Source organism: Bos javanicus, chromosome 18 (assembly GCF_032452875.1).
Source record: "Bos javanicus breed banteng chromosome 18, ARS-OSU_banteng_1.0, whole genome shotgun sequence".
Taxonomy (NCBI): Eukaryota; Metazoa; Chordata; class Mammalia; order Artiodactyla; family Bovidae; genus Bos; species Bos javanicus.
The window spans coordinates 26,423,333-26,437,403 of NC_083885.1; the positions used below are offsets into that span (position 1 = coordinate 26,423,333).

At 54.2% G+C, this 14,071-nt stretch overlaps 1 protein-coding gene across 5 annotated transcripts in view; it reads left to right on the forward strand.

Annotated features, from left to right (window-relative positions):
• Positions 1-7,315: 7,315 nt before the first annotated feature.
• The window catches only part of NDRG4 (NDRG family member 4), a 42,690-nt gene continuing 35,934 nt past the window's right edge, over positions 7,316-14,071 (forward strand). For 2 of the 5 annotated variants that reach the window (XM_061387394.1, XM_061387390.1), the window contains exon 1: positions 7,991-8,122. In XM_061387394.1, coding sequence (XP_061243378.1) covers positions 8,086-8,122 — 37 coding nt within the window. In that variant the 5' untranslated portion in view covers positions 7,991-8,085. Of the gene's footprint in view, positions 7,428-7,921; positions 8,123-14,071 lie in introns of those variants that run through there. The other 3 variants (XM_061387391.1, XM_061387395.1, XM_061387393.1) reach the window with 3 other exon arrangements.

Sequence of the window (14,071 nt, forward strand, 5' to 3'; positions counted from 1 at the left end):
AGGAGATGGATAGAAGATCTGGTCTACCCTAGAGTTGACCTAGGGGTGCCTGGAGTCTGGGCTAAGGGCCAGGGCAGGGACTGTTAGAAAGAACCGGCTCCTCTCTATCCCAGGTTAAGCTGTAACACCAGCAAGGCTCCAGATAAGAAAGGACAAATTGGCTTGGACACTTCAGGGAGGGTCCCAGACTGAGCCCTCCCACCCTCAGCAGAGCCTGTTCTTCTCCAAGAATAGGGACATCTGACCCAAGCTCACACAGAGCCAGAGGGTTCATCTGTTCCTTGACTGGGGACAAAACTGTGTGGATATAGAATAGCGTGTGTATCAGATTCCTGATGCACACTCGTGGCTCCTGGCCCTTCTCTCACCTGCAAAACTAACCATGTGGATTCCACTTATCTTCTCTTGGGGAGCGCTGGCCCCTATCATGCCAGGATGTCCGGACTACCTTCTTGCAGTTAAGCCTCCTTCCTTGTATGAAATCACAGTGAAAACAGATGACAGTTTGCATATGTAAGTGGCAAAATAAGTGATTGTCATCAATGCCGTAAGGGGTTAACTCAGCAGGCTTGGGTGCTCAAATCCTGTTCTTTCCCACAAAAGGACTGGCTCTTGGTGGTCTGGATGCCTGACAGGAGTGTTCCTGTGTGTCTAAGGCCTTGGGCCACACTGCAGGGTCTGATCAGACAGTGAATGCTCACAGTGTGACCTCTGGGGAAAGCCTGTGTGGCCCTGGGCCACCCTGTGTCAGTTTCACTTCTGGGGCCCCGAGTAGCTCAGGTCAGTCACTTGGTGCTGTGTGCACCAATTAAAACCCTGCGCCCCGGGGCTCAGGTGCGCACCTCTGGTTGATACGCCACTTGTGATGTGACACACCAGTGCTGGAAGCATTGACCGTGCCTGTGTGTGACTCCTCTGAGAAGGACGCCTGGAAGCTTGCTCCTGGAGTCTCCCAGACTCTGCTCATGCACCTCTCTCTCTTTAGGGATTTGACCTGAGTCCTTTCACTGCAGTAAATGGTAACTATGAGGGAAGTGATGTTTCTGAGTTCCGTGAGTCCTTCTAGTAAATCAAGCTCGAGGGTCGTCTTGGGAACCCTCCACACAGCATCCTGTGTCAGTTCCTCAGTTTCTATTTTCTGGGAACTTGGTTAGAACCTCTGACTCCACCCAACCCTGTTATCATGGGGCCGAGGACACTGTGGGAACACTGGAGGAGGGCAGAATGCCCGGGGCGGCTCAGCCTAGGGGCTAACCCAGGTGTGGGGCGTGGCACCCCAGCTCATCCTACGGCTTTAGCTCAGGTCTGGGGTGGGGTCGGGACAATCACCCTGTAGAAAGTGGGCCATTCTCTCCAGAACTTCAGGACAGAGGCTTCTCCAGACTTGTCTGTCCTCTTTGGAAGGAGAATGGCTTAGCTGTCCTCCAAAGAGCAAGTTTTAGCTTTCTGTCTGCTTGCTGCAAATTGCTGTTTACCCAGGAGTTCCCTGGGATCCGTGGGGGAAGCTGTGCCTCCTCCCTGCCCTCTTTGTTCTCCCTTCCCACTGCAAGCAGGGTTGATCAGGCCCCTGAAGCTCATGATTGAGGCCAGCAGCAGAGTTAGGATCCAGGAAAGCTTGGAGAGCCACCCACCACCCACCAGGAGAGCTGTCTTTCCCTGGGGTGTTTCCCACCCTTCAGGGGAAACTAAAGCAGGGAACTCCTATTTCTGGTCCTTGTGACAAAGTGTAGACTTAAAAACATTATTTCCTGAAACTGGGGCCAAATAGATCCCTCCAGGACTACCTGAACTTCTGTTTGTTTTTTTTTAAAGTTTTATTTGAAGTAATGATAGATTTACAGGAAGTTGCCAAAAAAAAGAAAAGAATTACAGAGATGTCTTGTGTACCCTTAGCTCAGTTTCCCCCATTGGTAACAGCTTACAAGTACAAGATCAAAAAAAAAAAATTAGGCTTTAAAATGAAATTAGCACAATTGGGAAGGTGGGATAATCACTCACTTTTCCCGGAGGATGCCCGAATGAACCTGCATAGGTACAAAGCCAATCAGGGCACCACAATACAGGTCTCCTGTCAAGGATAGATGGGCTGACCTTGGCAGAGGTCAGAGAGGGCAGAGGTCAAGTAGCCAAGCAAAAGGAGGCTGCAGGGTGGCCTTAGGAGGTCATCCAAGATATGTGAGCAAAGTAGCATCTTGGCATAAATTACTAGCAACAATGTTTCTAACTGAAAAATTGGAAACATTCCTACATGCCCAATACTGTGGGACTAGCTCTGAAAATAATGCAGCACCCACACAGTAATGGGCTTCCCTTGTGGCTCAGGCGGTAAAGAATCCGCCTGCAATGCGGGAGACCTGGGTTTGATCCCTGGGTTGGGAAGATCCCCTGGAGAAGGGAAAGGCTACCCACTCCAGTATTCTGACCTGGAGAATTCCATGGACTGTGTAGTCCCTGGGGTCACAAAGAGTCAGACATGACTGAGCGACTTTCACTTCACTTCACACAATAAAGACAGTGTAGCTCTTATAATTGCATTGCAGAAGAGTAATTTTATCAGGGTCAATGTTCATGATATACTGGCAAGTGAAAAAAGATAGAGTGGCAAAAATATATGCGGTATGATTCCTTGGAGAAAAAACACAAAGTGCTGAAGGACGCACCCCTCCCCACCCCTCCCCAGTGTTAACATGTGAACGCTGGTCATCTTTAGGCAATGGAATTATGAGTGGTTTTAATTTTTTCCTCTGCACTGAGTGTTCTGCATTGAGCATAGATGACTTTTGGAATTTTAAAGATGTATTATCAGATCACCCCTTTGCTGGACTCGGCATATACTGGGGCTGCATATGTCTGGTAAAGCTTCCAGGGGAGATGGAGAGCACTCTCAAAGGGAACTGGTGGGTGCTCTGCTGTCCTCTGGGATGGGGGAGGACAGAGTAGGGTGTCTGGAGTTTCCTGGAGAGCAAAGGGTGGACCCTGCTGGGGGAGATGGGGGTCATTCCATGTTATGGGGAAAAGGAGGTGGCGACATAGCCAGTGAGTAGTCCAGGGTGGCCCAGGAGCAGGGAGCAGATAATCTGGTGGCTGGTGAAATTCCAGAGTGCCTGAGAGCAGGCTCTCACCGCTGCCCACTTGCTCATTTCAGCTTCCTTATCATCTGCTCATGCACACCCAGCCTTTTCCACGTAAATCCAGGAGCTCCTGATAGAGGGCAAGACTGCAGCACGCTCAGCTCTGTGCCTCCCTGAGCTTATCACGGGGCCTGGCTGACCCAGTGTTGGATGGATGGATGGATTCAGGGATCATCTCTCCCAATCACCCCCTCTTCTATCTCCATCCTCTGACCTTCTGCCTCTCTGCAGGCTCAGATGCCTCTTCCTCCATGAAGCCCTTGCTGACCCCTCCAGGCCCCCACTGTACTGCACAGGAACCTCAACTGCACATGTCAGCAGAGTCTGCTCAGAACCCAGATTATGGGACTCTGAGCTGGCTTCCTCCATTGGTGCACAAACCTGAAAGTCAAGGTCAGTGCCTGATCTGCTCTGGTTTCTCCAGTGCACTCAGCACAGATCTTGGCACCAAAGAGGCACTCAGCCAAGCCTGTAAAAGAAGAGAAAGGATCCTCTCTTCTCTCCCTGAGGCCATTTGACTCATGATGACTGAGTAGGGAGGGTTAGTTGTGTGTGTTGGGGGGGACCATTTCTGCTCACCCTCCCCTTGCTAAGAGAGGAAGCTTCCATGGCCCCAGGCTCCTCTGCACCCCTGACCCCACCTGCTGGTTCTTTTCACTTGCTCCCAGTCATGGTCACGAGGGGACTGGAGAGGGATGGTGACTCAGCCCAATTCATCACCACAATGGAAAAACACAGTCACCTGTCCTCCTGGCAGCGGGACCAGAGCTGCCTCTGCATCTGGAAGGGCAGCGAGCCATACTGTCCTCAAGGTCCTTGTGTCTTTCACCTGCTGAAAAATCAAAGACTGAAGGATGTAGGAGCATCCTTGCCTGACACTGTAGATTGGCAGTGTGATATGACTTTCAACGACCTAGGATAATGTGTTCCCTCCATGCCAGGCTCAGAGCTGAGGGCCCGTGTGCGTCATCTCACAGCAGTTTCATAACGAGTCCATCATTATCTGAAGTCGGCACTGGTCACTCTTGGCCAACAGCATCAGACACGCCCTTCCTATGAGGCAGGGTCCACCTCCCACTAGAGGAACTGAAAATACCTTTTCCCAGCCTCCCTTGCAGCTTTGACAGAATACGTGGTCCAGGCACTTCCAATCAGACATCCCATTCTTGTCTGTGAATTAGAATCTGGTAACATAAGAAAGCCAAGACCATGTCACCATCCTGGTGACAAAGCGGCCACAGCACCTCTGGCTTCAGAGGCAGCCATGGTCCTGATGCTAGTATCCCACATCCTGCCCAGGGGCGGTGCTGTGGTAGTATCTGTGGGGGGATGGCACCAATGCTTCAGGATTGGGCCTGCATCCTGAGATCCCCAGGGCTGCCCTCCATCCTTCTAACATAGCTCTGTTTTGCTTACACCAGACAGAGTAGGTTTCTAGTTCCTGCAACCACCCAGACTGATATCTTTGCTTGAGTTTCCAGATCAGGAAATGAAGGCCCAGAGAGATCTTCAGATAGGCTGGATCTTGTCTGCAGCTGAGGTGCAGGCAGTCTCTTCCCTGGTCTACAAATGGGAAAAAGGGAAGTCCAGAGAGGGCAGCAACTTTCGCAGCCTTTTTCTCGTAATGAGGAGTGAGGCTTGAGGGACATGTCTTAGAGGCCCCCTGTCCCAGCCAACACCCTGGCCATCTGCCATGCCCTGCTTTCCTCTGTTAAAAACCCTGCCAGAGGCTTTCCTGGTGATCCCGTGGTTAAGAATCTGCCTTGCAGTGCAGGGGACACTGGTTTCATCCCTGGTCTGGGATGATCCCACATGCTGTAGAGCAACCAAGCCCAGGTGCCGCAACTCCTGAGCCCATGCTCCAGAGCCTGTGCTTTGCAGCAAGAGAAGCCACCGCAGTAAGAAGCTGCACACTACAACTAGAGAGTAGCCCCACTCACCAAAACGAGAGAAAACCCATGTGCAGCACAGCCAATAAGTAAATAAAAATTAAAAAAAATATATATATATCTAAAACTCTGCCACCCAACCTGCCTCCAAACACCATGCCTCCATCACAAGGATGAAGAAGAGCCCTGGAGAAAAAGGAATGGAGACCTTGTCCATCTACTGACTCAGCTGGGACTCCTCTGCCTAGAGTGACTGACTCCTCCAGAAGGGCTCAAAGCCCTCCTCCCTGCCTATACCTGAAGCAACTTTCCTTGATGCAATAGGCCCCGGTGAGGGCAGTGTTCATACAATCACATTGCTTCATCATCTGTTGAGTCGCTGCATTTTCTTAGGACTTCATATCCTCAACCTGACCCCTTGAATGCCCACTTGGGGTTCATGGATTCTGAGGCAGGTGGGTTGTTCACATTACTTCAAGTCCCTGGCAGACAGCATTCTGCACAGAGACAGTTGAGTCACAGTGTCAAATCTGTTATCGGGCAGTCTTTTACATCCTCCCGGGGCCTGTTTCCCTCGGGAATTTGCCAGAGAATTTAGAACAGGCTAGGCCTCGTGAATTATGTTACTAGACCATCAGCAATCAGTTTTGTTCAGTGACTAGCTCTGAAATTATTGGAAAGGGTAGAATTCAGAAAAGCCTGAAAGAATCTCTAATACAATAATTACAGTTTTATCATCAGTAATCATAGGGACTATTTACTGAGCATTTCAACTGTGAGTCTGGCACTATACTAAAGCATTCTATGCCATCAGTGAATTCTTAGGCACCCTCTGAGGTCAGCATCATCCCAGTTTCATAGAGTATGACATGAAGCCTCGGAGAGGATAAGTCACACAACCAGGAAACTGTAGAACCAGCCTGTGCTCTTAAGGACCAGCTCCAGACTTGGATCTATAGAACCGGCTTCCTGGGTGTTTTGGATGTAGAGGTTTACTCTCTCACCACCTCCCCTCAGCATCCCCTCTGCAAAGGAGGAAACTGAGAGGCAAGGATTTCCCCAAGGTGAGCCCCAGAGTTGTAAGGAGAACCCAAGCTTGCAGTCTATATACTGCACCCCAAGCAGGAATATGCACCCCATCTAGGGCCACCCAGTCTTACCAGCTTCCTAAACATTGGAGAGTGGGTTAACTCAAGATCATAGTAGCTTCCTCGGAAGGCTGGAGTTGAGGGAAAGCTAGGACTACAAACTAGTCCAGATAAAGATCCAGTGAAGGGGGAGAGACCTTGAAGAATCCCATTGACCTCTCAGCCTGAAACATCCCAGACTGCCCAGATGACCTGGTCCCACACAGTCACTGTGCCCCAGAAAGGCTGGAATCAGGAGGGGCAGAGCCCTGCCCAAAGTCAGTGGCAGAACCCGGGTAGAACCCTGGTCTCCAGGAGCCCTTCACTTGAACTGCCTCCCCCAAGTAAAGTTTCTCAGGTCATCCCACTCCCATTCTCCCTACAGTAGGACTCCATCCGGGGACGCTGGCGCTCCCTCTCTTGGGGTAACAGGTGAGAGCAAGGTCCCTGGGCCTGACCAGAGGGAGCGTGAGGACCAAAGGGGTCCCCAGGTTCCTACTGGCTCAGATGATGGAGGGTGAATGGCGGAGAGTAGGGACTTGGACACATTCTGTTAGGGGGGTGGGGAGGAAGCTCTGGGGGTAGGGAGGGGGAACCTGAGGGCCCCAAACACCTGTGCCTGGAGTTACTCCCGCATGAGTTTCCCCAAGGAAACCCTCAGGCTCTGCAAACAGGCGCCGACGACCCAAAGCCCCGCTGAGCACCTGGCTCTTCCAGACACCCCAGGACTGTCCCCCGGCGGTTCCCAGCCAGCGACGGGGCGGGGGAGCGGGGTGCTGTCTCCTCCGGCTCCCGGGGAATCTAAACAAAGACTGGGGCAGAGACCGCTCCCTCCCTCGGGAGCTCGACGCGGCGCGGCGACCAGGGGACGGGCGGGGCGGGCGGGGCCTCCCACCGCGCCCGGCGCACTCGGAGCAGCGGGGACCCTTCCTCCGGGCGCCTGCAGGAGGTGAGGAACAGGCCGATCAAGCCGGGCTCTGCGCTGGGTTCGGGTGTCCCGGCGTCTAGCTCGCCGCGGGAGGCGGAAGCCACGCGCCCAGGAACCGCCTCCCGGGTCCAGCCCCCAGGCCCGGCGCAGCACCGGGACTAGCGCCCACCCTCCCCGCGCCCTCGTGGGCACGCCCCCCGCGGCGCACCGCCCCCGGCCCGGCCCCCGCCCCCAGCAGCGGTGGCTCTGCGGAGGGGCCCCGGGTTGCCCGCACCTGCACCCGCGCGTTGGCGGCGGCGGCGAGGAGGCCTGGCTCCCCGCCTGCGCGTCTGTCTTGCTCGCGTCTCTCTAGGTGAGTCGGCAGCGCCCCGAGGCCCATCTCCCGCCACCCCCCGGCCACTGCAGCCGCGGCTGGCCCCCCTGCCTCGGTGCAGCCCCCGCGCGCGACCCCGACCCGCGAGCCGGCCGCCTTGTCGCCGGGCCACACTTCGCCTAGGAGGGCGGCATCTCCTCCCCACCCCACTCCACCCCGCCAGGGCTCTTCCTCTTCGCCTTTCCGGCCCGACACGGGGACCACCCCCGTCTCCGCCAAGGCCAGGGCCCCGCCGCACCGCGCCCCCCCGCGCCTCCCGGATCGCAACATCGGGGGCGGCAGGGCCTTTTTGTAAGCGCGGCGGGCAGAGGGGCCCCCTCCCGCCGCCTCGCGGAGTGTCACCCGCGCCCACCCCGCGCTCTCTCTCCGCCTCCCGGAGTTCACCCGGACCAGGTGGCGGCGGGCGCCTTTTAGGGGTGCGCGGTCGTGCAATTGGTGGATTTTTTTAAACCTATTTGGAGGGGGGGAGCGCGGCATAGGGGGCGGCGAGAGCGCTCCCGGCTCCCGGCGGCTCCTCCTGCTCCGCTCCTCGCTCTCCTGCCGCTTCCCTCCTCGCCTCCCGCGCTCCTGTCCCTGGCTCCGCCGAGCGTACTCCCCCGACGCCGCAGCCGCGAGCCGGGCAGCGCCGGACGCCGAGATGAAGGTGCTGGGACACAAGATCGAGCTGCTGACAGGTACCGCCGGCCCTTCCCGGCCGCCGCCCCTCGGCGCGGCCTCGCCGCCCGCTACTTTCCGAGTTGGAGCAGGAGCCCGGCGCGGTGGCGGCGGCCAGGGCTTTGGGGTGTCTCGGGTTGGCGCAGGAGGAGAGGGTGCGGACACCAGCTAATTCCTACCTTGTGCGCTGCGGGTTCCTGTGCGGAGCCGGGCCCCGGGAGAGGACTTGGGGCGGTGCCCTGCCCGGCTTTGCTCTCTGAGTCTCCGCGGCCCGGCGTCGGGGTGGGTAGAGCGCTTGCTGCCGGGATGTGGTCGGGGGAGCGGCCCGCTGGAGTCAAGCTCTAGTCAGGTCTTCAGAAGAAGAAAGGGAGCTTGGAGCCCCTGCCCTTCTATCAGTGTCGCTCCGTTCCCCCCAAGAAAGGAGCTCCCTGGGCTCCAATAGACTTGGGGGCTGGCGAGGGAGGGGGCTCGGATTTCCGGCTCCCTGTGACAATCTGAGCAGCCCTCCCTGCGAGAAGTTACTCGCTGGGAGTAGAGGCCAGTGATCAGGAGAGTGGGGAGCCAGATTGGAAGCTGATGACCAGGAAACTTCAGCCTTGGGCCCCTCTGAAGAAGTGCCAGCCACTCTGCTGGAAACCACATCCCGGGTACAGTGGCTGGAATCAAAAGAGGACACTGGGTCTGCTCTGGAGAGGAGGAAGGGGACGGGGCAAGGGGTCTGAAGGGTGCAGACAGTCTCCCAGACAGGAAGGGCTAACCCTACTGGTGGCTCCTGTGGTCTCCCCAGGGGAGAGGTGCAGAGACGAAGACAGGAGGATGGGGGCTGGGAACAGCAGGGAGGTCCAGATGCCCCCAGGTGCCCGGCTCTGGGGTGCTCAGTCAGTGTGTGTTGCAAAGACACATGGGTTCCAGAAAATATCCTCTGGTACCTGGGAGGTTCAGTCCCTCGCCTGGAGGACCTTGCCACCGGGTGCATGGGAACAGAGCGCAGAACAGAGGACAGGACAGGGAAGGGGGTTTGGTGTGGGGACACACTCAGGAAGCAGGTTGGAGCCTGAGGTGGGAGATGAGGGGAGAGGAGAGATTTGAGCATGTGGCAGCATTTGAACTGCACCCTAAAAGACAGATTTTCTATTAATGGAGAGGGAGGTAGTGCTACAGGCTGAAGAATGGAGGGACCAGCACATGCAGAGGGCTTGGGATATGAGAGAGGCTTGAACCAAGCAGAGGCTGGAGGGCTGGAGTGTGTGGGATGGAGTGCGGGGGAGGGGATAGGTAAAGTTTGGTGTTGTAGGTATGGGTTCAAGTAACAGTGAGTCCTCCTTGGCTCAGGCCAGGCTCGTAGAGAAGAGGAGATGGGCGCTGTTCCTGGAGCATTGGGAACACTAACCAAGTGCTCAGAAGAGCAAGCTCTGAGCCCAGTTAGCCAACGGCTCCCCCCGGCCAGTTCCCTGCCAATTTTCTTTGTAGAACTCACCTGAGGCAGGCCAGTCCTCCTGACTTCAAAGGGAAGCACAGGTGGCTGGACTTGTTAATCCCCCGGAGGGAAAGTTTTCACCACCCCGTGGGTGGGTTTTTAGAGCTCCCCAAGCAGGACAGAACTCCTGGATCCTTCTCCTTTAGCCCCAGAAGGGCCTGGAGGAGGAATATTGGTGGGAGACATGTGTGGGGGCTCTGGCGGGGCTCCAGGCTTTGGGGTCCCAATACAGTGTACCCTCATCCTCTGGCTATATGGGTCAGGGCCCCTCCTCCCTCATTAGACAGACTTGCCCAGTTCTCACAGACTCTGTGCCCCTGGCCAGGCTGGAACAGGGCTCCCTTGGTCAGTCTTCAGTCCTGGGTCCCACTGCCATTTTCTCTCACCAGGCCCTGGGAGACAGGGCATGCCCCAGCTCCAGTGGTTTTTCCAGCTTTCCCTCTTTCTCCAACTCCCTCCCATCCTCTTCCTGGCCCCACCAATCTGGGTTCATATCCCAGCCCCTCTGCAGGCCAGCTGCATGACCTCAGACAGGTGGCTTAACCTCTCTGACTCCAGTTTTCTCATCTTAGAGGTGAAACTGTTGACCCCTGCCTCTATAAGCTGGGGTGAAGCTTGCTGAAATGGCACAGGAGACACTCCTGGCTGGGGCCTGGCCCCTGGTGGGCACCTCGTGGGCTTCATCTCCCCTCGGGTTCCTTGGTCTTAGCTGTCCCTGTGATGGAGAATCCACCTGCCCTGGCTGATTGGCCACTAGAAAGTCTGGATCTGCTTTCACCCACTTTATCCCTGTTCCATGCATCTGTGAAAATTTGACCTATCTGCTCCATTGGCCGATGAGCAGGTCACAGGTTGTGGTTGGTTTCTCGTAGTGGCATACAGCAAGCGCTCAATAATTGTTGACTGAGCCAGGCTCAGCAGCATCTCCAGGATAATTTCATAGAGGTCTCCAACTCCCTGCCCGCACATCAGCATTAGGAAATTATTTCACTGAACCTCTGTTCAACTCATGTTTATTGAGCTGTTTATAGTTTTCACATTCTCCCATTTTATTATTGTGATCATTTTACCAGTGAGGCCAGTCTCTGCCTCACATCATACAGCTGAGAAGAGGTGGTGCTTTGTTTCAAACCTGAGTCCTGAGCCCTGAGCCATCCTATGCGTTTCTAACTGCCTAGCTCTTCCGGGCCAGTCTCACAGCTGCTCTACCCTTCACTTTCCTCATCTGTGAAATGGGCTCGTCGTGGCACCGCCCACACAGTGGTGAGACTGTGTGTAAAACGTCAAGAGCAGCATCTGGCAGGTGGGCAGCGAGTGGGAGAGGTGGGGCTGTTGTCCCTAAGCTGTGTCCTGAGGTCTCCTCCCCTTCCCTCTGTGCTCCAGTCACCGGATCCCTTCTTCAGGGAATTTCCAGCTCCTTTCTTCCTCTGGGCTCTCCACACAATCCAGGCCTCCTGAGATGTGCATCTGGGGGACTCTGCTTCAGCCTTAGGTTCTCCGTCACTTGGGAAGGGGAGACATGATTTTCTAGGGTTGGGTCCTGCTGGTCTGACGTCCACAGCTCTGACACAAGGTAGGGAAAGCTAGTCCCCCTTACTTATGGGGCTGGAAGGATGCCCATGAATTGTTATGGGCAGCCCGAGCCTGTCTTTTTGTTTCAGCAAGAAGAGGAGGTGGTTCTTCACCCACGAACAATGCTTAGGCGGCCAGCACCTAGTTTCCAGACGCCCTTCCAGGGTGCTCCCGCACAGGGAGAGCAGGGATTCAAGAATCAGAGGGTGTGAATTTCAGAGTCTCCTCTCTGCTCTCAGCTCCTGAGCATATTCTTAATTTCTCCAAGCCTCCGTCTCTTTATCAATAAAATGGGAACAAAGGCCCTCCCTTGTTAGCATGGTAAGAAGGACCCAGGACTCTGTCCTGCCCACGCACAAGCTCTCTGCGGCTTCAGAGGACAGACTCTTGGTGCCTTTTTTTATTCTTTAGTGAGATGGGAAAAGTGGGACATTTGTCTGTTTGCTAGCAGGAAGGTGATGGTTTTTGTGCATTTGTTCTCCAGCAGTCTGTCTCTAGGAGGGTTCGGAGTCAGAGCTCTAAAATGGCAGATTTAAGGCTCTGAAAAATGGTCCCTTGGGAGCGTCAGTATTAGACGCTGGAAACTTTCAAAATATGCTTGATGTGTGATTAGAAAGCCAAACTTTGGCCAGTTCAGTCTGGAATTTTGGTATCATTTTAACGCGTGGAATGTGTATTTAAATAGTGTTAGATTGTGGGCAGGTATAACTCTGACCCATATATTTATATGTGGGGGAAACTGAGGCATAGATTTACCACCCCCCCAAGACCCTGAATCCTCATTGCTAGCCCATCCATTTTAGTAAACTTCACTGCTTCACTCAGGTGCTGGAGTCAGGTGTGAAGGGACACGTGGGTTGCTGGACCAGCGGGGAGGGGAGCAGGTCCTTACACGGGGTGTGGGGAGATGGGCAAGCTGTTCCACTGGTGCAGCTTTATGAAGGGCAAGATGGCAGTGATGTATCAAAAGCTCAAAAATATGTATGGTCTGTGACTCAGCAGTTGAATTTCTGGGAACAAATAAAGATGTGTTCAGAGGTGTTTGTTCAAGGATGTTATCCCGTAGTTGCTTATAGAAAGGAAGGAAAAACAACTGGAGACAACCGCCTAACAGTAGGGGAGGCTAAATAAACAGGAGCACACTCACACCAGGCAACCTCAGGCAGCTGTGAATTAGGCTACCGAAAGTCACTTACCCACCTGAACAGATGTCTCCTGATATACATATAATAACGTGATGACAGCTCACACTTCTATGGCATTTGTCGTGTGCCAGGCACAGTCCAAAGCACTTTCTATATGTTAACTCATCATCATAACCACCCTATGAAATATGTGCTGTTATTTCCTCCTTTTAGACAGATGAGGAAACCAAAGCCCAGAGAAGTTAAATAACTTGCTTAAGGTCACACAGATGGCAAGTAACTGGCTGAAATTTCAACCAGGAGATCTGGCTCCAGAGTCCAAAAGATGTTTCAGAACAGTGTTTTTTGTTTTTAAATGTACAGATTAGCACTGGAAGTGAAAAGAGATAAGCAAAAATGTTAACAGTGGTTTCCTCTGGTTACTAGGATCATATGTGATTTTTTCTTTTTGCTCTTCTGACTTTTCTCAGTGAATGTGTATTGCATGACATTCAAGTTCTATTTTAAAAAATGAAAAATTAACAAATGCATAGGGGAACGTGTGAAGCTCTGGGGGTCTGATGAAACCAGAATTCCTGGGGGGATTCTAAAGGCGGTCTGAAGTCTGCTTTTGTGAAGAGGGTATGTTCTTGGAAAACTCTAGGGAGGAAGTGTCATTCACGGTAGATATTGAACTTGCCTTTCCATAAGTATAGGGAGGAGGAAGTCATTGTAGGCAAAGTGGATAACACACAGCTGGGGTGTGTGTGTGTGTACACACGTGCTAGGCTGAATTTTGGCCCCCAGATATATTATGATCCTAATTCCTACAAGGGCTTTCCTGATGGCTCAGCAGGTTAAGATGGAGGAGACACAGGTTCGATCCCTGGGTCAGGAAGATCCCCCTGGAGGAGGAAATGGCAATCCATTCTGGCATTCTTGCCTGGGAAATCCCATGGACCAAGGAGCCTGGTGGGTTACAGTCCATGGAGTTGAAGAGTCAGACACAACTGAGCGACTGAGCACACGCGCACACAGGTCTTGTTTGCAGTATGTGGGATCTTTACTTCTGGCATGTGAACTCTTAGTTGCAGCATGTGGAACCTAGTTCCCTGACCGGGGATCAAGCTGGGCCCCCTGCATTGGGAGTGCAGTGCCTTAGCCAGTGGGCCACCAGGGAAGTCCCAGTCCTCAGGTGCTTTAAACACCAAACCACACGTGTACACTCCAACCAAAATGACCATACGTCTTTAGCCCCACATCCAATACCTTTGAGGACTGAGATGTTTTTTCAGTTCATGTTGGGGCAGGGGTGGGGAAAGCAGCATAGGCCCTGTGTGCCTGGTGATGCTCCAGTCCTGGGCAAGTGAGAATCCTGGCCTGTCCCACCCAAGCGCACACCTGCTCCTCGCCCATCAGGTGACAGCTCCGGGTTCAGACCCTGTCTCTGTGGTGATGGGTCCAGTCCACACCTCTCTCCCGAAGTGCAGACTCTAGAACCCCATTGGCAGCATCCCCTGGCTCAGGTCTAAGCCAACTGCCTGAGCTTTTCCCCCAACCCCACCCTCTTTTTCCCAAGGCCTTCTGGGCCCATAAACAGCAGCTCTTTCCCTCCAGTGGCTCAGGACAAACCCAGATCACCTTGGACTCTTCTCTGTCTCTCATTCCCCATATCTGATCCACCTGCAGCTCCCGCCAGCTCTACCCTCAGAACATACCCAGCCACCACCTCCACCCAGGCCTTCAGCATCTCTTTCCTGGATTACTGCAGCAACTGGTCTCCCTGCTCCCACCCT